This window comes from Limanda limanda, chromosome 14 (assembly GCF_963576545.1).
Source record: "Limanda limanda chromosome 14, fLimLim1.1, whole genome shotgun sequence".
Taxonomy (NCBI): domain Eukaryota; kingdom Metazoa; phylum Chordata; class Actinopteri; order Pleuronectiformes; family Pleuronectidae; genus Limanda; species Limanda limanda.
In genome coordinates, this window is record NC_083649.1 from 16720293 (window position 1) to 16740771 (window position 20479).

The window sequence follows — 20479 nt, forward strand, 5'->3', positions numbered from 1 at the left end:
GGTTGGAATGATGTGGTTTTGCTATTGCATGTTTCTCATTCTTTTCAGGGTGGGGCCCGCCAGGTCCCTCTTAAGGCAATCATGTGTTGTCCATACTTCACGGCAGGAGCACACACACACGCACATGCACACACGCACTGCAGATTCGTGCAGATCTTGTGTTTAGGCAGGTGTTTCCTTCCATGCTCTCTCGTTCCTCTGCTGTGGACATGGATTTCAAAATCCGCGCTGGGACCAAAGATGACTGCAAAGACATGTCAAGGATGATAAAGGTGAGTGTGTTACAAACCAGGAGGAGAAAGAGTTTGTTCACTGGGTCTCAGTGAAAACCTGTGATGTCCATCATCACCACTGAAGTTCACATGTGACTGTTGTTCTCCTTCTGCAGGAGCTGGCTGTTTTTGAAAAAAAGGGCCTGGACGAGGTGAAGACTTCCCATGAAGGTGAGTTTTAAACATTTGTCTAAATTTTGTCCTCACCGGTTCCTGGACCAACAGAAGAGTCAAAAGGCCAGATAGATTTCTCAGTTTTTGGAAAATGAGAGAGAAACCATTTTTGTATGGCCTTCTTAAGGCTCTTATATACTTCTACGTATCCGTTTCTCGGAGAGGTCTCAGCGGGAGACAAAGTGTCTTTTTGATTTTTACTTCTCCGACGACTATCCGTCTAAAAACCATTCCCCGCCAAACCCATAGGTGGCGCAACGGAAGACGAGCTCAGAGAAGCCTACCCCATTTGGGAAGAAGAAGTCCATGTGTCTCTGTTGACATGTTAGCTTGTCCCACACACTGAACCATGGCAACTAACAGATCTAAATAAAGTGACACCCAGCGTGTCAAGATCCTGATGTAATCGTTTCTTAGCGCAGCGGTTCCCCGGTCTTGTTTCCTAACTGTGTTGCTGATTCCACAGCTTGAATCTGCTTGAGGCTACATGTAGCTAGAAGCTACCCGGACCTAGCTCCCCCCCAGCTTCCACACACAGTCAGCAGGGACTCCCGGCACTAACTACTACCCAGTGTTTGCTTCTAACCTGACGGTATTATAGAAACAGTGTCATGATAGAAGTGGAATTAAAGTCGTGACGGCGGGTTCTTGCACTGTTACCACCGCAGTTAGCATGGTGGCTAGCCTAGCCCGCTAGCGCCGTTTTGAAAGCTCGTTATAACCGTATGTGACCGTGCACACATGCCCTCAGTGCTCTAACGAGCCACCGTCAGCCGGACAACTCAGCTGGCTTAACACACACGTCACATTAATCGTAGAATCATAGTTGTGTTCGTGTTTGTTGCTACAAGTAAACAGAAAGTTTGAGGTCCGGAAATACGGAAATGACGTCATACAGAAATGATGTCGTTCGCGGACCAATCACAGCCAAGAGCGGTCCGTCGGGTCTCCAAAATGAAGACGGATAGTTAGAAAAATCAGACGTGTACGAAAAGCTGTCGGAGGCGCTCGGAGAGGACGTTTCACGACGGATAGGGCGGTCTTATCTGTCCGTAATAGAAATAACGGAGAGGCATAAATTGGCCTTTAGTTGACATAACCTCACACCTAAATGACCTCAACTTAAAACTTCAGGGCAAGATCAACTCTGTGTGTGATTTGGTAGCATCTGTCCCGTCTCTCCAGCTGAAGTTGGAGATTTTCAAAGTGGATCTCCAAGAGAACTTTACACATTTTGCAGCAATGAAGCAAATTCCTCCTTGGCTCCACATAAGTTGCGAAACCGCATTCTCAACACTTAACATTATAAAGGCCAAATACCGTTCAAAATTGACATTCTTTTACATTTACATTCCTGTTTGAGAATGACACTCAGTCATTAACTTCAACCTTAAGCACTTTATGTTTGTCTTTGAGTATATTTCATCTTTGTTGATTAAAAGGAATGTAGGCCTTTATGCAAATTCCAAGATATAATGTTTATTGCACTTTGTGTCATGTTTGACTAGAATAGGCATTGTATTTTTGCCAGTATGTGTTTGATTTTGTATTGTTACAAAAGCAACCTTGTGCAATGAACCTGTTAATAAGGATTATTTAGTCAGAGCCCATATTTGTATGTCTCTTATCATCCGGACCCCAGAAGGGGAGGAGGGTTGATGTCTGGACCTCTGCAATTTTAGTCGAAGACCCCTGCTCTAGATAGTCAAGTTTGATCGTCTTCTCGGCACTCCGCCAGGGCCATGACCGACTCTGGCAGTACTATTTGAACCTCAGCATCTGGGGTTCCAAATTTGTAAAATTATACATTATTAGAAATAACTCCTGAAGAGAACAATTTTGGGTTGTTTTGTGTTTCCGTAATACGAGCCTACTATAAAAAGCACTTAGCATTTTTTACTTTGGTACTTGTACTTGTACTTTTGATACTTAAGTACATTTCAACACCAGATGCTTTTTATACTTAAGTACATTTAATATGGGCTACTTTAAGACTTTTACTCAAGTCATTTTCTGACTGGTGACTTTTACTTTTACCTGAGTCACTTTCAGGTAAGATATCTGTACTTTCAAGTACTTTGTACACGACTGACCATTTGTAAGTGTACAGTGGCTGAAAAAAAAACCTCTTCCTCTTATGAAACCTTATCGAAATCCGCTAGATCTGGATTTTTATTTGGATCTGCACCACGTTGCACACACCCAGTCCCCTTAAAAATCCTGTTTTGTTTTTTTCTCACAAGGATCCTTGAATTAAATTCAATCTGCATCTGGCTTGTATGGCAGCACTATGAAAGTCATGTGGCCCGCTCAGCAGATCAGACATCATTACCACTTTGCCTTTTTAAACTAAACACTGTCCCATTTTAGAAGCTAGGACAAGATGGAGAATATCCGTTGTATGTTCTACTAAATACAAAATAAATGTATTCTCCGCTATTCTCTACACACAGCTATCGTCCTTTTTAAAGTGTCTCAGTATCATTACTTTTCCAGTGAGGCATAATGGTACCTGGCACAACCTGAAGAGTTAACCATGTTTATGTTAAACTGAGTTTCCCCTGCTATTAATGATCAATATCTGCTGCAAAAAACTGTTGTTAGCAGTCAATGCAAGTGGAGCTGTTTTTGTTGCTTCTTGCTTTGTAACTGACAGTGTATACATTGTATGAATAGTGTGAGATTAGATATTAAAGAGCATCAAGACGTTAGGATCAGACTTCGGTAATAATTAACATGCGGGAATAAATCAGTAAAGATGTGGTTGTGTAAGTTCACACAGGGTAAATGACCTGTTTTGTTTTCCTGTAGAACTGGAGAAGGACGGGTTCTGCCAGAATCCCTTCTTTGAATTTCTCGTTGCAGAAGTTCCTGAGGAGCATAAATCCAAAGAGGGTAAAGTGTGGATCAAGGACTTTTTTTATTGTTGTCTTCCTCATCAGCTGAATATGCATCTTACGCAGATCATAAAATGTCTTTGCAACACAACACACTTTTCATTTTGTTGTTATCCATCCTGTTCGTCTTTTCACTGCTTGTGTTCTCTGACCTAATAGGATTCAGAGTTGTCGGCTACACCCTTTACTATTACACCTTCAGTACATGGAAGGGTCGGGCGATGTATATGGAAGACCTGTATGTGATGGAAGAATTCAGAGGTGAAAATATGTTTTCTTGTATGTTTGCTTATATGCATTGTTTCCCATTAATTATCTCGACTGTGGCAGCCCATCATATTTTAATTTGTCTTACAACAGTTTCATATTGGTCTACAAAAAGTTGTTATACTTCTCATAATAACATAAGAGATCATTACTTGGTGTTTTGCTCTGCTGCTGAATTGTATAACTGTGTGCAGAATGATTTGCTTACCAAACATCTTTATTATCCATGCAGCCTGACTGACCTCCTAGTCTTCTCGTGCCTTCTTTCACATACATCAATTTACCTCTCTACCTGAATATATAATTTTTTTGTTTTGCAGGAAAGGGTATTGGCGGGGGTCTAATGAGCAAAGTGGCAGAGGTAAGAAAGTTTGGGATTTTAGGCCTAAATTTGCAGGAATATTAGTTGTAGTCTAGTCGCATATAAAAGTTATTTTCAAGCAAAAAAACCCTGTTCAAGTAATGACCAGTAAAACCATCAGCTGTATGGTAGAGAGGTAGAGATGCATGGTTATGTAAATGACTGTTTTGTTTGCTCAGATGGGGAAAAAGAATCTGTGCGTGCGGTTGCAGTTTTCCGTGTCTGACTGGAATACTCCTGCTAGAGAGTTCTATGCTGCTAAAGGAGCTCAGGACATCACTGAGAAGGACGGCTGGCACTTTATTCGTTTTGAAGGACAGGAGTTCGACGATTTAGCAGAAAGTGCACCTAAAGATTAGTTGTTTTACAAGGAAGATCTACAGTGGATCCAGCTAGGAGGTTATTCTTCATTTTGTTATTTTTATCTTCTAGCAAGATTACACAAAAAAGTCTCAACAGAATTCTTTGAAACTTGGTGGAAGGGGGTTGTGCCAAGAAAGAGATCACAAACCTGTAGAGCAGATCGATTAAGTGGGCGGATCCAGGATTTTATTTTCACTTTCCATAGCGATATTGCGTTGTTCCACACTTTTGTCAATATCTCCAGAAATATTACAGACACCTTGATGATAAAAAAAGAAATACTTGGGAAGTAATCTCTATTAGCGTGTATAATTGGGTGCAGCCTGTATTAAGTGCTATTCTAGTTCTCTGTGTTTTCTGTTGTACACACATTTCCTTTGTAATACCATGTCAAAATAAGCTTCACTGTTCTAGTTTCTGCTGGTTTAACATAAATCTAAAGTCAATCATACTTGTATAGAGCTGGGTACCCCACTTATGATTTACTATTATGATTGTTAATACTATGATATCAATAAATACGATTTTGTGGTTATGCTTTGTCATTATTCCCTACATTTTGTTTGCATATTGTTTGTCAACATTTATGAATGTATAAAGAAACTTTAATCTAAAGACCTTGATCAGAGCACAAATTGATTTAATGATGTGTAGCAATATCTGTCCAGCAGGGGGCACATTGAGCCTGTTTTTTTGCATTGAAAATTTCGGTATGATATACATTCTGGACTCTTATGACAATCTACGTGAAAAGACACAATTAAACAGGGCTGTAAATGCAGTTCTGTGTTGATTAAGGTAGATGATGTGTAAACGAGCTCTGTCATTCTCAGGGTTTAGTTCAAACTGTCACTGACATTTTTTTTTTATGTATAAAACAAGATTACAAACAAAACAAACCATGTTCAAAATTCACAGAACAATCAAAGACTATGTTTCTATTTGTTGTACCTCCACTACTGAAGTTTGCAATCATCATAAAATCAGACTGGATGAATCACACTGGGTGAGAGCCCGTTTTCCCGCTTAAAATAAATAAATATTTCCTTCAAGGCCACGGCACAGTCAGAAGTCACAGAAAGACTCATTATTGTCGATCAATTAGCAAGTATTGGAACCTCTTCTAAAGAGACTTATCTCATTTAAGATGAGCCAGATCAAGAGATATCTGGATTTACCATCTTATGTCACAGAGGAGGATTCTGTTTGAGCTTTTAACTTCTAAAGGTACAGGATTCTTCTGAATATGTTGCACAGTAACAACATGTTATGTTGAAGGGTTGCAGGCAGCTGCCAGGGGCCCTGAGCTGAAAAGGCCCCCTTCAAGAGCAGCTGATTACGTTAGTCCAAAGTAATGAACATTTTGTGAGACCCCCCTTAAATTCTGCTTGTGTCAACCTGAATTCCCTTTCATGCATGGACATAAGAAACAATTACAACTCTTTATAACAACACAAACTGTATAGACTTGAACTCAAACAGTTAAAAGTTATCTGAGGATTAGATATTGGAAAATATACAGCAGGTTAATATAGTAGACCTTACTGTACATATAGTCAACATATATTCTGGAGTATTGAAGCAGTTTTAACACTATATAAACATTACATATGCTACACATATGCATACCCCTAAAAGGTTATGATTATATAAAGCCAATAAATCCCCGAATCAAGTTCACTGCTACCACCATATAACTGTACTACTGTGATTAGAAATGTGTGTTCCCTGCTGCTGCTGCCCTCTCATTGTGCATTGAGACTGGGAAACACTGTTCGTCCTCTCTCAAAACAAACTGTCTGGTGACTTTCTTCTGACTCTTCTTGATTTTTCCTCCTGTGCAATAACAATCAGACATATGCATTCCTTCCATAGTTGCTTGGCACAGTCTGAGACGTTTGCACAGTGGACAGCGCGTGTCCTCTGGAGGACTGTTGGTATCGATACGGTCTAAAAACACAAAAAAAGACATGTTTCAACTGGGAGAATATTCACATTGGATTCATGTAGAAACTTCCCAGCCGCAGGTTTACTCACATCTTGTCATCGGTTGCTTTGAATTTGCAAGCACACAACAGACATGAGCCTCCGCAGATGGCTAGTGTGGCTGAGGACCAGCCGATGTACAAGCCCTCTCCGATCTCATACCTGGAGCGATATTAACTCCATGTTAAACAACAGCATCACTTTGTGTCATTCAGTCGTTGTTCTGCTTCTAACAATGAAACATTGATGCACTTTGTGTAGACTTACTTCGTCCCTGGATAAAACTGGTCAAAGAACTCTTGTGTGATGTTGGCTGCGTACCAAGATATAGCAATCATGGTGCTTAACCCTGCAAAAAAGATAACATGGTTTACTGTATAACAGTTGGACATTCTCAATTCAAGTAAAACACATGTTACAAGAAAAAATGTCAAATGTTCATATTGTTTCATGTTTGGAGTAAAACAGAATATGTTAATTTTGGGATCAGCTGAAGTCTGAGAGGCTGTTGAAAAGACTAAAAATAGTTTATGGTTAAATTTTTGCGCCAAATCCTATTATACATTATCTCAAGGCACTTTACATAGGTCAATTAATTTATTAATGAGGCCAATTGCATCAGATGAGGCCAAGGTACATACTAATGACAGCATGAATCAGTTTATTGCAAGGAGTGAGTAATCCATTATAACAACTTTAAAGTTCAAAGTTACTATACAACAAAACTATACTACGTAAATAAAACTGAACAGCGAGATTAATCTTCCGAATTTTATTTTAAAAAAATAAATGTGTATACATTATATATTCAATATATGTATTGAATATGTGTATTATGTGTATACATTCAATTGAATATATACACATAACTGTATTGATTTAGGGTGTAATATCAGTTGTGATTGAGATTTGTTTCATGTGGATGCATTGCTTCCTGCATCACCTTTTGTAATTTACGCAGCTTGAGTCATTCTAACAATCCACAGATATTTGGTAAAGGCAGGCTTTTGTCTATCAGCAGCTTTGTTGGAGTTGGGATAACCTTTTGAACTGGTGATCCATTTTCTGATAGCTTCTTCTGCACACAGTTTGGATTAGTAGACATGTTTACCCCTTCCAGGCCGGTGCTCCGTGTGAAGGGTGTGGTTTCACTCTTTGATTACGTCAATTTCTCATGTGACAAAATGCTTTTCATCTTTAAGGCTCGGCTTTCTGGGACTCAAGATTTTCATCAACATTTTTTGTTAAAAAAAACAACCCAAAGCCAGTCTGCAGTGGTTTGACTGTGTCCTCTGACAAAATATATTCTCATGCTTCTTTGTGACATTGCCATCCCATCAATCCTAATATCCTTACCCTGTAGTAAAAAGAAGACTCCTCCAATTGCAGCAATCCTCCCCTTCAGGATGTAGTTTTCTCCCCCGATTTTTGAACACTTCATTCCTGTGAGAGTTGCCGCGAGCCCAAATGTCCCGAACACAATTGCAGCGATCATCAGCGCCCGGGAGGCCTGAATGTAGCCTGTGTGCAAACATAAAAACAATATATAATAGCACAACTTGTTCTCTTAAGAAACTATGTAGCGTCAGTGAAAGGATTCTCACTTTGTTTAAAGAGAAAAGGTTCAATTCCTGACTAATGAATTTCAGTCACTCGTTTTATCAAAACAAAAGCATGACTGTATGTTGGGATCAAAGGATACATTTCTGTCTGTGATGAGACATGGAAGTGATAAATACCATCGGATGTATAGTCATTAGATAGAAAAGTCTGCCACTTGACTGAGGTTGATAACAAGAAAACGTTGCATTTGTTTTTTGGAAAGTCTTCATTGTAAATCAATATTTTATTTATTCAAGCCATTTAAACCAATACTGAAACAGGCAGTTTTGGCAAAAATGTGTTCACAAAACCTGTGAATTCTTTTGAAAATGTACTATTAGTTCTTAAAAAATCTGTTTCAGGTTATTTATTTTTTTGTCTGCGTTCACGTTGGTTGTGTTTACTTATCCTCTCTCTCTGGTCATGTCTTAAGGTTTATTACTCACATAAGACATAGCAGTATAAGCCTTAGTCGAAGTATTATGAGGTCAGGTTTAAACCAAGTGGAACTGGAAAAAACAATAGCGAAAGATTAACTGAATGGGCTAACTAGTATTTAAGCCTGAGAAGTATCAATCATCGATTCCAATAGAGCTGTTGCTACGTTGCCCACGTACCATTAAGAGCGAGCAAGGATGGAAAGTCCCGGCAGTTGTGAACTCCGGTAGAGTCAGTTGCACAGGACATCCATAGGTTTTCATAGATGGTTGATGTGGTGATAACATTACCATCCACCGAAGAGACCTTCCAGTATCGATTTGGGAGGGCGACTCCGACCATCAACCAGCCCAGAAAGCCCAGGAAGAAGGCAAGCGCTTCCACTGTGGCATTCATATTCCCTTGTTTCTGCTGTGCAACCCGTGGTGAGGTATCCAGAAAGAGAAACACGCAATACAAAACGTAGACTCTCCGAGGTATCTCGCTGCTCAGGCTTGTGGTTTCGTCGGCCCCGTGGTTTCAGTGTGCCACACTGGTTCCCAGTAAACCCCCCCTCCCCCCAGCTAAGATGGTAAAGAAAACTGCAAATCAATGATTCATTCCAAATAGCCCACTTGTGATTTCTGCTATTATCCTCCACACCTTTGTAGCTTTTCAAAGGCTCCATAGGTTTACCTAACCCAAAGGACAAGAGGGAGATGTGAAGTGCAACCTTGGCACCTGCTCACGAATCTCCATAGACTTCAAGCTATTTGTCATCTTTAGTCGTTTGCCTTCAAGCCCTGTGTCAACACCATCAAACCATAATTGATGGGATCCAGGTCCCGTTTTGGCTCCTCACTTCATCTTGTTTCTGAGGGATGATGGGAATGTGGACGGCATTGGGGGTTGATCACTTCTTGACCAGGTTTGCTGCCCCACAGATACCCCTGCTTATCTGACAACAGAAGACTTCTTGTCTTCATTTGTTAACAAATACAAAGTTGTTCATTAAGAGCCACTGCAGCCTCTTGGGCATGCAGAGAAACACATTTGAGCTAAAGCTCTCGTCCACATGGTTTAGACCTCAAGGAAAGGTCTGTTTCTACCGCTTTAAGCTGGACGTATATTATACAAACGATGGCTGGATTTATGGTAAACATTATTTGAAATATATATCTATAAAAGTCACAAAAGAAAATAGTTTTTTTTCTCTTCGTCTGAGTCATAAATCTCAACCTCAGCAGATATTTCACACCTGAATCTGAATATCCACTTCAGTAGAGACATCTTTACAGAGGGTTTGTTCATACATCGTTCATCGCCTCATTTCTATTATAATAATAACGTTTTAGTCAGATAACTCAGCGGAAATCGATTATTATATTGCTGTTGATAGTATTTTATGATTTATGGAGTTAAAATTCCTTTAATATGACAGCAAAGTGAAAACAAGAATTTTGAACCTCAATTGTTCAAATGTCTATTCTAGATGCAAATTAGTGCATACAAATTTAAATAACACCACATTTGCTTATTTAAACATAATTTTACAGAAAACTTCTTCAATAAAATGTGTTTCCTTAATCTTAGCAACAAACTACAAAAGAATACCGTATAAGTGAGTTTGCACGTATAGCATTACATACACTGGATGCATTTAAGGATACCGAGGAAAAGGAAGCAGCTGTACAATGTACTGCTTATCTTATAGCCCTCATAAACCTACCCACTATTATTATTATGGAGAGGGTTTATGACGTTGTTTATTGAGACTGTGTATGCCGACAAATATAATGTAATCCACTACAATATATATATATTTGAAAAAGATATTCATTGAATGTTGAACTCCTCAATAAAACTAAATGTTCTAAACTTTACAGAGACTACTGTGCTGGATTACTGGATTTCACAGCTGCTGTGTAAATCCCCTACAGATTATAGCACACCCTTTGAAAATCATATATAGATATCACATTTGTATTTATTTAGAAAATGAGAGAGACCTATCTGTTAGGCTGTTTATTTATTTAGACTCTCAAAAAAGAAAGATATATATGTGCCTCAATCGAGTCAAAGAATATAAGCCGCATTCCTTTCAGACTGACGTTACAGATTGTAGAATGCACACTCAGCTATTACACACAGCTGTATCATCAGAAAAATTGCAAACATACATAACATTTAAAATTTCAACATAAGATAAAAAATGTCTTGATAATTACCACAAACATTCACATTGCCATTTTCTGTTGAATCAGCAGAGACGTGCTGAAGTGAGTTTTCTAAGATTCTGTCATGAAAAGACTGTGATCATAAATTAGACAATTTCAACTGTTACTCACCTGGGAGAGCGAAAAGGGATGGAAAGTCACGACAGTTATAGATCCCCGTTGAGTCACTTGCACAAGACATCCATAGGTTTTCATATATAGTGGAGGTTGTTATTACGCTGCCCTCAGTGGTGGATTCTTTCCAATACTGATCCTGTAGTGATATGAAAATTAATATCCAGCCTACAAAACCTAGGAAAAGTGCTATAACCTCAGTGATCTCCTCCATGTTGAAAGTCGTCTTCTATTAATAATTAGCAGTACTAAATAGATAATGCCCTGGCATGCGCTCTATTTGCAGCTTCTGTGTCTGATATACATTTTGTGAGTGTGAGAACTGACTCAGGGCTTTTTTCCCTCATGCACTCAAACCTGGACTAATTTGAACATTGATTTGTTGGCTGTAGCTACATTTTAAGTCGGCCTATTCCCGCCCAAAATTGGTGACATTCCACGTGCCTGGCATGTTACAATAGAAATGTAAGTAGGAGTTTTTTTTCTCTCTTTTGATTGGCAGTGCAGTTAATCTCTTGTAAAACAGTTATCACAGCTTCAAATGCACGAGCCAAATAAAGAGTTTGAGACTGCAGTCCTTTGGCACTGACTGCACTGACATGCTTTAAAGACTTCTGCAGGAGACAAAGAAGAGGACAATAAAATAACAATTGTTATAATTTATAAGTTATAATTGTTCATAATATAATTTTTTTTATATCTTACTATATATCTTTAAAATTAATCAATCAGAGAAAAGATTAATGATGTGGTTAATAATTGAAAGCAATGCTCATATTGTACTGTACTTTTTTTTTCTTTTTTCCTCTTATTATCTCATCCTCCTGTCTGCGCATCCTTTTGAGGAATTGGTAGCTTGTGATTTTTAGGGAGGTGATTTCAAGTTCTTATAAGCAAATACTGAATGAATAGAGGGCAGATCAATCACTGGTTGGTCAGTGGGTGATTAATTGAATCCACAAAGTGTTTACTTTAGCCCTGGTTAAGCATTAACGACTCTGCGACAGGACAAAAGATGCGTTGAAATTCTTAAACTCTGCAAATACACTTTTTGTACTGGAGCAAATGATGTCTGTTCTGTTTAAAATAATTGTGTTTGCATATTACAGGACTTTCAGGTGACAGAGGCTGGCCAAAGTCTGCATCCTTTTAACACTCCCTTATATTGAATAATGCACTCTCTCTATCAAGCAGCATATGGATGTGTGCAATAGTGCAATGACGTTTTTTTATAATCCTGTTTGATATTCAGTGTTCAAGAATGAAAACAGTCGTTTTCGTCGTCGTCAAAGCAGATAAAGATGATCATCCTTTGTTTGAGTCATTTTTACGGAGAAACTTCAAACGCACAATTTACAGTCTGTATCTTATCAAGTGTGAATTCTCTATTCCAACCAGTTATCAGAGGCACAGTTCAAAGTACTGTCATATACTTATAATATTGAGCAGACACTCCGGCTTTAACTCCATCTTTTGTCTGTTAATATTTTATTTCCCTGCCCTTCCCCTCAGCTGGCATATTTATTCAGTTGTGTCCGCATTGACCTCCCTGCTTAAAGGGAGAGTTCATGATAAACCTTAAGTGGCTTTTGGTTTTCAACCCCTGACGCTCGCTGGTGATGACTGACACAGGGAATGTTGGATTTTTTTGTGAGACTACAGTGATTTTCCAGTTATTCAATTTCAAATTTTCACGACTGCTTAAGCTGGCTTGTTGTGTTTGTGCGTTACAACTTAATTATTATTTGGTTAAAACATTCAAATTTAAACATTTGATAATTTCACTCGCTGTGTTCCCTGTAGTTGTAATTACGTGGAGAGAGGTTTCAATCTCTAAATTCACAGTATGTCACGTGCAATAAGAAAATGGGAAGTTCTGTGTTGTGAGTGATCAATAGGATTAATCATGTCCCTTAAGAAAACCTGTCACTGTGTTGTCATGTGTTTGTAGCTTAACAATCAGCTTCCCATGAATAAATGTCACATTGATTTAAAAAGATCTTCAGTTACTTTATGTGTATGGAGGAGCACAGAGTGAATGCACACATGGAAAGATAAATATTACTCTTTAAAGTATTAAGTACTACTTATTTGCGGGTCCCTAAATCTATTCACTTGAACTAATATATTGAAGAAGTGACCACAGTTGTCTGACAACCATCAGATACAACGTAATAATAATGATGGTTAAATGAAGCAGTCATTTTTTGGTTGTCCATTTAAAAGACTTTAAGCATTTGAAATATTATCTGTTTGAACAAACCCTGTTCTCCACTAAGCTAAATTTAGATGATATATTATTCCATGATTCACGTGTGGGTTCGGATAAAACTGTTTATATAGTGTAACGTTTGTATAAATTTGAACAGTCACAATTTGTGTACCCAATGAGACAGAGTTTCGATGAAGTCACTGCTTCAATACTCGCCCTTATCAATCAACACGATTACACACACACGCACACAGCACAGAGTGCCTGTCTGTCTGCCTGTTTAACTGTCTGTCTCTCAGCCTGTCTGTCTGTCTGTCCAGGCCGACAGGCTGCCTGCCACTCTGTCTCTCTGTCTGCCTGTCTGCCTGTCTCTCTGTCTGTCTGTCACTCTGTCTCTATGCCACCTGCTGTGAGGACACAGTCCACAGCCACCGGAGCACCTGAGGTCGTAGCACAGACCCAACACTTGTAAAATAACATGGGCGTCTGGTTGAAAGGATTAACATTTATAGTACAGGTGCTCCTTAGGTTCAGGAGACACACGGTCAGTTAATGTTTAGTATTTGTACGTGTAGTACGTTATTTATGAGCAAGATAACCTTCAGAATTGGGTGGCAATACACAGTGATAAGTTGTGTTGCTTATCTAAATTATCCTTGGCCATGTGTCAGAAATATGCATCTGCCTGAGACATGTGGGTGTCCTGAAACGTCTTCCCTCCATCACAGATTTACATCACACAGGTCAACATCTTTTAGCAGAAACTCTGAGGTGGCTCAGTAACTGTTGAGATTCTGTTTAACTACAGTGATCATTCTTTACACTCAAAGCTGAATCTGTTTGGGACACTTATATAAATATAACCTCACATTTACTTTAACTGTTCTTCGTGTTACTTTATAGTTAAGTTTTAAAGGTGGATCTAAAGTGTGCTGTGGTTTAAAAGTTTTTGAATAAAATATAGATGTGTCTTGTTATACAGAAGAGCTTCAAATACAGGACCTATTAGTTTTATATATGTTATCAAAAATGTCCAAAGAGCAAATAAAAATGTCCAGTCCACACATCATTTCCTGAAATTTTTTTGTTAAAATATTGAAAAATGACCATCATTTTCAGTGAAAAAACAAGAAAAATATGTGCATTGTGAGAATATGTACAGCAAATGAATAGCACATCAGTATCTTTCAAAACAAGCCTTTTCTGATCTGCAGTCCCTTCGAGTGGCCATAAAAAACAACATGCAGACATAGCAGCCCTGAGGCCCAAGCAGAGCTCCTATGGGAATACATGCTGATGGATAGGAAACATGTTCCTCTAGTCTACACAATAAAACCAGGTCCTTTCATACTATACCGGATCAGTGATGAAGCTGCTAATATGCAAAGGTAACAGTGAGCACATGTTTCTGTGCTCGTTTAAAATAAACCCTAATCTGTTCTCCCATAACTCCTTATTCATCTTACTCATATGAATATAACTAAAACCTTTGCACAAAATGTATAATGTCAAAAGTTTAAAAGGTCGTAAAAAGTTTTTTCTTAAAAAGAAAAGAAATCCACTTTTATTCCAAGCAGAGAATTACTTGCACGATATTACCTGGAGTTAATGGAAAGTTTGTCAAACATGGATTAAACTGATCAGAGGAAAATTTCAGAAATCAGAAAAAAGAAGCTGATTCCGTGACATGTGAGAAAAAGAAAGAGAAAGTAAGAAATTGCGTTTTTTAAGTAAAATAAAATAAAAGTTCGAGAGTCTTATAAAAACACAGTAAAGACAGAAAAGAATACAAACATGTGCATTGCAAGATTTTATTAATTGCTTCTAACTCATCTATGTAATGTTCAAATATGATCTGCAATATAAGAAATGATAAAATAGTAATTACACAATATTACAATGGCAATACACTTTTCTTTGGTTTACATAATAAATAGTTAGTATTCATATTGTAATGCATGTTGTTATCTAAATTATTCTTATTACATTATCTGCATTGACTCAATGAAATTAATGACGTTTACAGTCAGATCACAGCAGTCAAAACCATATTTACATTGTTACATGATATTCAATCTACAGTAGAGTCATTTGACAGTACCACTAGAAATATAGTACAAATAACATATATACTATATATGTATACATACAGTATATATACACACAGGACTATTTAGGTATGTATGTACATATATGATATATATGTGGCTATGTTGGTCCACTCGTTTTCATGCCTGTGGTAAAGGTAAAGCTATCTATACATTATATATAGCTATATCTTATCATTACAACACTAATACCTATATATATATATATATATATATATATATATATATATATATATATATATATATATAGGTATTAGTGGTGTATAAATATATAGGTATTAGTTGTATAATGATAAGCTTATACAGATTATGGTACAAATGGTTCAAAGAAAATAAACAGTATGCGGCACCAAATGAGCACATACTCAATTTGTTCTCTTGCCCTAACTCACAGCAGGACACACCCCCCACCCTTGGCCTCCACGAAGTTCGGGTCGAGGTCATTGGGCAGCTTTCCGCCCTCGCCCCAGATGTTCAGCTCTCCAAACACACCGGTCTCAATCATCTCCTCCTGCCACGGGATCGGGACGTTACCAGAAGAAAAGTCATTGTAGAACTCGGTGTCCTTGTTATCTAGGACCAGGCCTTTGATTGTGCTGAAGGCGCCCACATCGTCAATGTCTTTGGCGTAGACCATCCTGGGATCGGGGACAAACGGTGGCGGTAGCATGCCTGAAACACAGACGACATTGTTTGAGTCTGTTTTATAGCCGAAGCCTGTTATTTTTGCATGTTGTCTCATTTTGTTTCATTGGGTCTCATCCAGTGAGATTTGACCCAATGAAATCATACGAATCGTCTTCTGCATTCAATAACCTACGTTGCTTCTGAATCTTGGTTTTGTCGACCTCACCCACCTGCATCCAGACGGCCCCAGTTAACCTCTTTAAAGTAGGGATGATTCTTGAGCTCGGAGCAATCATTATTTTTGAAACCGACACGTTTCGCTGGGTCCTTCTCCATCAGGGCTTCACACAGGGCCTTGCACTCATTGCTGAAGGTCGGTGTGTAGGAAACTGCATCGTTCAGGATTCTGCGCATGACCTCATCATTCTCAACCTGAAAAGATATACATGAATTTTGAATATATTTTACAATTTACCACAGAGATTTGGAAATGTACTGTAAGGAAGAGGAGAATTAAAAAATTAGTTTGACTATATATTGACTCGGTACCTTCTCTCCACGAGTTCTAAAGGGCCCTTTGGCAGCAATCATCTCAAACAGGGTGACTCCCAGAGTAAAATAGTCCACTGAGTAGTCGTACTCCTTCTTCTGGAGCAACTCCGGGGCCATGAAACCTATATTCGTCAATAATATGATTTTTTTATTATGGACAATTTCGGAAAAACCTTGTGCGCATGGTATTTTTTTTACAGTAACAATGATCTGGATCATCACATTTCCTCTGTTCTATGCTATTTTTGTTTAATTACTTTAAATTTTATATGGGTTCACTTACCAGGGGTTCCAGCATATCCAGCAGTTTTGTCTTTTCCTGGTGGAAGCTCAACAGCCAGACCCAAATCTGACAGGCGGACGTGTCCTGGGTGACAAGGTTTTCATAACAGCGAATTAGGCCTTTGACTGTTATATAGATATTCACATAATGATACGGTTTATTTGATGAGACGTGATTGTTATGTTCCTGAAATTTTGCCCACATGTTCTCCTGGATTGCGTTGATGGAGAATAGGTTTCCGTGGCAACCAAGAGATGAGCCACCTTCATGGTTCAAGCTAAATTTAACTGCTTAAAGCGACACCATGTATCTTTTTTACCTGAAAATATCACTTTCAGATGGGTTTGATGGTAACCATAATCAGGTGGAGATTAAAAAACAGCATTTATCTTGATTTCTTTATATTTTTAAATTAGGAAGAAAACAGAGATTGATGAATTTGTCAGAGCAGCAGCTATTCTGGTTCAAGAAGCATGGGTAATATCAACCATTTATTTGTTTTTCAGTGAGGGGGGGTGACAACGACGACAGAGTCATAGCTCCTGTCAACAGTCGACTTTACTTTGACTAATTCCATGGAGGCCAACACAACACATGCTGCTGCAGAGGGCGCTGTTGCTCAGTAAAAGCGACATAGTGTCGCTTTAACCTATCAATACATTATGAAAGGTTTTCAACTCGTAGATGTGATAAATGACATGAAAGCCATAGTCACATGGATGAGGACCATATGGTACAGGGACAGTGACTCTGGGTTGTTATGTCACTGTGTCCATGCAGATACACAACACGCTGCAGATGCAAATGTCCTACCTGCATCATCCAGCAGGACATTCTCTGGTTTGAGGTCTCTGTAGATGATCCTGTGCTGGTGAAGGTGCTCCAGCCCACAGATGATCTGAGCTGTGTAGAAACGTGCTCGTTTGTCATCAAAACCAGGATTCTTCTCATCCACATTATACATATGAAACCTGTCAGAGGAGGGAAGTTGTTATTTAACTTTCTGCAACCTCTGTGAAATAAATAAAAACAAAGTAGAGATGGAAAGCTACATAGCTAAATAGTATGTATGTTAGCGGTGGGGTTAAACTACCAATATGCCAATCTATCAAGATAAGAGGGAACACTATTCCTTTGTTGCTAATCTAGATAACACAGTATATACTATAGTCATAGTCAGTCTATATGGATTTTACTGCATGAGTGTGTAAAGCTGTTTATAGAGAGCACCTGAGATCACCACCGTTCATGATAGTCATAACTAGGCAGAGGTCTGTCTTGGTCTGGAAAGCGTAAGCCAGTGTCACGATGAAGCGACTGTGAACCTTTGCGAGGATGCGCTTCTCCACGATCGCTCCCTGAACAGAAAGAACCACCAGAACATGATTAGTACAACAAAACACAGGAATGAACAATGTCAAAAAGGAAAACTCAAACAAAACTACTCTTCAACCACACGCAGGTATTTACTCTGATTATTCCTTTGACAGCAAGGGTCTGGCATGTGTGAGAGATCTATGGCCCTGATCTAACCTTTTCACATTAGACCGTTGATACATATGTGAAAGACGAAAAAGCAAAGCAGCAACTAAATGTATTCATAAGGTTATGCTTACTCGAGGCGCGGCAAACTATTCTGTATGTGCTACAGCGATCCTCAGGCTGTAGGTTTTCTTTACAATAATTCTTCCTCTCTATTTGAAGGTGTGCTAATCAAGAGTCATCATGAGGTTGCCAGTGCAATGAACTTTGGGTTGTTACTCTTTTGTTTGACACTATGAAAAGCTGTTGCTAGGACGATAGATGGCCCTTTACCTCGTAGCCTTTGCGTTTCTTGAGCCTCTTTTTCTCCAGTTTCTTGTTGGCGTACATTTTGCCTGTTGCCTTGGCCTGGCAAGCAAACACTTCCCCGAAACCTCCTTTGCCCAGGACCCTGAAGTCATTGAACCACTCCTCATCCACAGGCTGGCTCTCCAACCATTTGAACTGAACATAGCGCAGGAAGTACATGCTGTTCTTGAAGCCGTCCAGGCCATTCTTCTCCAGGTGTTTGAGCAGCTGCTGCTCACTCTCTTTAAACAGGTCACCGTGGACGTTCTTGTAGTCTTCTTTGACCCGAGTGACAGCCTTCTCCTCCAGGAACTTGCAGAAATTCTTTGATGCTGACTCGTAATACTTATTGACTATTTTTTGGGACTTTTGCACTCTGTCCTTCTCCTGGCATATTTTGTAGTCTTCAAAGTCCTTCCACATCTCCCCAGTGTTTTTATGGGTTGCTTCGCTTTCCAGATACATTTGGAACAGGCGCTTGCCGACGGGCTGCGTGACGCACATGCTGTCAAATTCCGTGTCTACAGTTGTCTTCATGTGTTCACAATCTCTGATGTGCGGCAGTTTCAACCTGGCACGCATCTTCTTATCACGCATGGAGGCTGCTGCAGATCCGTCCACGCTGCCTCGGGCGGACACATAGGCAGAGTTCGCCACCACCGTCTCCAAACCACCGATGTCCATGGTTCCACCTTTTTCTGTGAGGCACACGAAACAGAGAAAAGTCAACAAGAGTGCAACACGCAAACTCACCACTAGATGTCACTAAAATCTACACACTGATCCTTTAATATAACACCTTTTGGGCTACGTTTTGATAACAATAAAGCTGCTCTCATGTTGCATCTTCATTGTTGCTACTCATATATGTATTTTAAAATAATCATTTAAACATAAATTATATCTGTACAAAGTACTTAATAATGACAGGCAAAACATTTGTATTTTGTTTTTATAAAGTCATCAATTATAATTAAGTGCATTGCTCAGGTTATTTTGTTTGACCATGTACTCATAAATATCATATAGTGGGCCTCCTCTGTGCACTTACTGGTTGAGGGAGTACCAGTTTTAGATCATTTAAGGTGAGAGAGAGAGAGAGAGAGAGAGAGAGAGAGAGAGAGAGAGAGAGAGAGAGAGAGAGAGCGAGCGAGAGAGGGAGAGAGAGAGAGAAAGAGAGAGACAGAGAGAGAGAGAGAGAGAGAGAGAGAGAGAGAGAGAGAGAGAGAGAGAGAGAGAGAGAGAGAGAGAGAGAGAGAGAGAGAGAGAGAGAGAGAATAATGTTGTGATGTGCTGCACCCTGCTGTTCAAGAGACAAAAAGTAACAGAGGAGAACTCTTTTCAAATGTTCTGGTGCTATAGGCAGGACATGTAATTAAGCTCGACAGCACTTGCATGCCCACACACTCATTATAAGTAAAGGGATTTGAGGAGCTACAAGCCCAGGAAGCTGGGTTAGCATTAACTCACACTGTGCTGCACAAGGTCTTTTCACTTCCTCAGACTTTTTCACTTCTTCAGATTACCTTCCTGACGATGGCAAACTACAACAAGTTCACCTATTTTTCATCATTGAACATTTTTTGAAAGGAGTTAGCGCTTGTTACACCTGAAGTACTCAAACCATCTTGGAAGCACAAGAAACTTAATTCATTGCATTAAAATGGGACAGGAAATGCAAAGTGTGCCAAGCCTCTCTGGGTGTGTATTACATGTGTATAAGCGGCTCTGTCTTAACCTGGTTCATGTACTGAAAGCCGAAAGTGATACAATCTGTCTCTGCCTTCCTGACTCCGCATAATCCAATTAACACTAGAGATTTACATATAGATGATTAGCCTTCATTTTTACACTCCCTTTTAATGTTTTTACCCGAACATATAAAGTGTAATAAAATATGTTCTTACAGATTTTAGTGCAGTTTTTGCAATATGAAAGAAAAGAAACGTTTGTCATTTGATCTAAAAGGCTTATAATCCTTGCATAACATTCACCCAAAAAACGAGCAGCCTTTATATGCATGCAACGTGTGGAAAATGGGGGGAAATTAATATTGCCAAAATTATCAGGATCTTGTTTTTGATTATGGATTCTGCAATTCATGATGATGAAAAGCCAGAGCAGATTTTCGAATGAGGGACGATTCAATGTAATTTACACCAAAACTATTCAATAAT

The 20479-nt window shown here is 39.0% G+C and overlaps 3 protein-coding genes across 4 annotated transcripts; 1 reads left to right on the plus strand and 2 right to left on the minus strand.

Annotated features, from left to right (window-relative positions):
• Positions 1-209: 209 nt before the first annotated feature.
• LOC133020008 (thialysine N-epsilon-acetyltransferase-like) lies at positions 210-4339 on the plus strand. Its single transcript, XM_061086608.1, has 6 exons — positions 210-272; positions 389-443; positions 3258-3341; positions 3503-3604; positions 3931-3971; positions 4151-4339. Exons 1-6 carry the CDS (start codon positions 210-212, stop codon positions 4328-4330), a joined length of 525 nt encoding a protein of 174 aa, XP_060942591.1. The 3' UTR covers positions 4331-4339.
• A 164-nt stretch (positions 4340-4503) lies between these two features.
• Positions 4504-11294, minus strand: LOC133020007 (claudin-15-like). Of its 2 annotated transcripts, none has more exons than XM_061086606.1 (5): positions 10688-11294; positions 7677-7841; positions 6588-6669; positions 6372-6482; positions 4504-6284 (listed from the first exon to the last, which is right to left on the minus strand). In XM_061086606.1, exons 1-5 carry the CDS (start codon positions 10902-10904, stop codon positions 6185-6187), a joined length of 675 nt encoding a protein of 224 aa, XP_060942589.1. In that variant the 5' UTR covers positions 10905-11294; the 3' UTR covers positions 4504-6184. The 2 variants fall into 2 exon arrangements, with proteins under 2 accessions (XP_060942589.1, XP_060942590.1); XM_061086607.1 differs by lacking the exon at positions 10688-11294 and adding an exon at positions 8540-8756.
• A 3972-nt stretch (positions 11295-15266) lies between these two features.
• On the minus strand, positions 15267-19378 carry grk1b (G protein-coupled receptor kinase 1 b). The gene is made up of 7 exons (XM_061085673.1): positions 18288-19378; positions 17703-17830; positions 17286-17443; positions 16473-16556; positions 16187-16311; positions 15868-16069; positions 15267-15682 (listed from the first exon to the last, which is right to left on the minus strand). The coding sequence occupies exons 1-7, from the start codon at positions 18984-18986 to the stop codon at positions 15399-15401; spliced, it is 1680 nt and encodes a 559-aa protein (XP_060941656.1). The 5' UTR covers positions 18987-19378; the 3' UTR covers positions 15267-15398.
• Positions 19379-20479: the final 1101 nt, after the last annotated feature.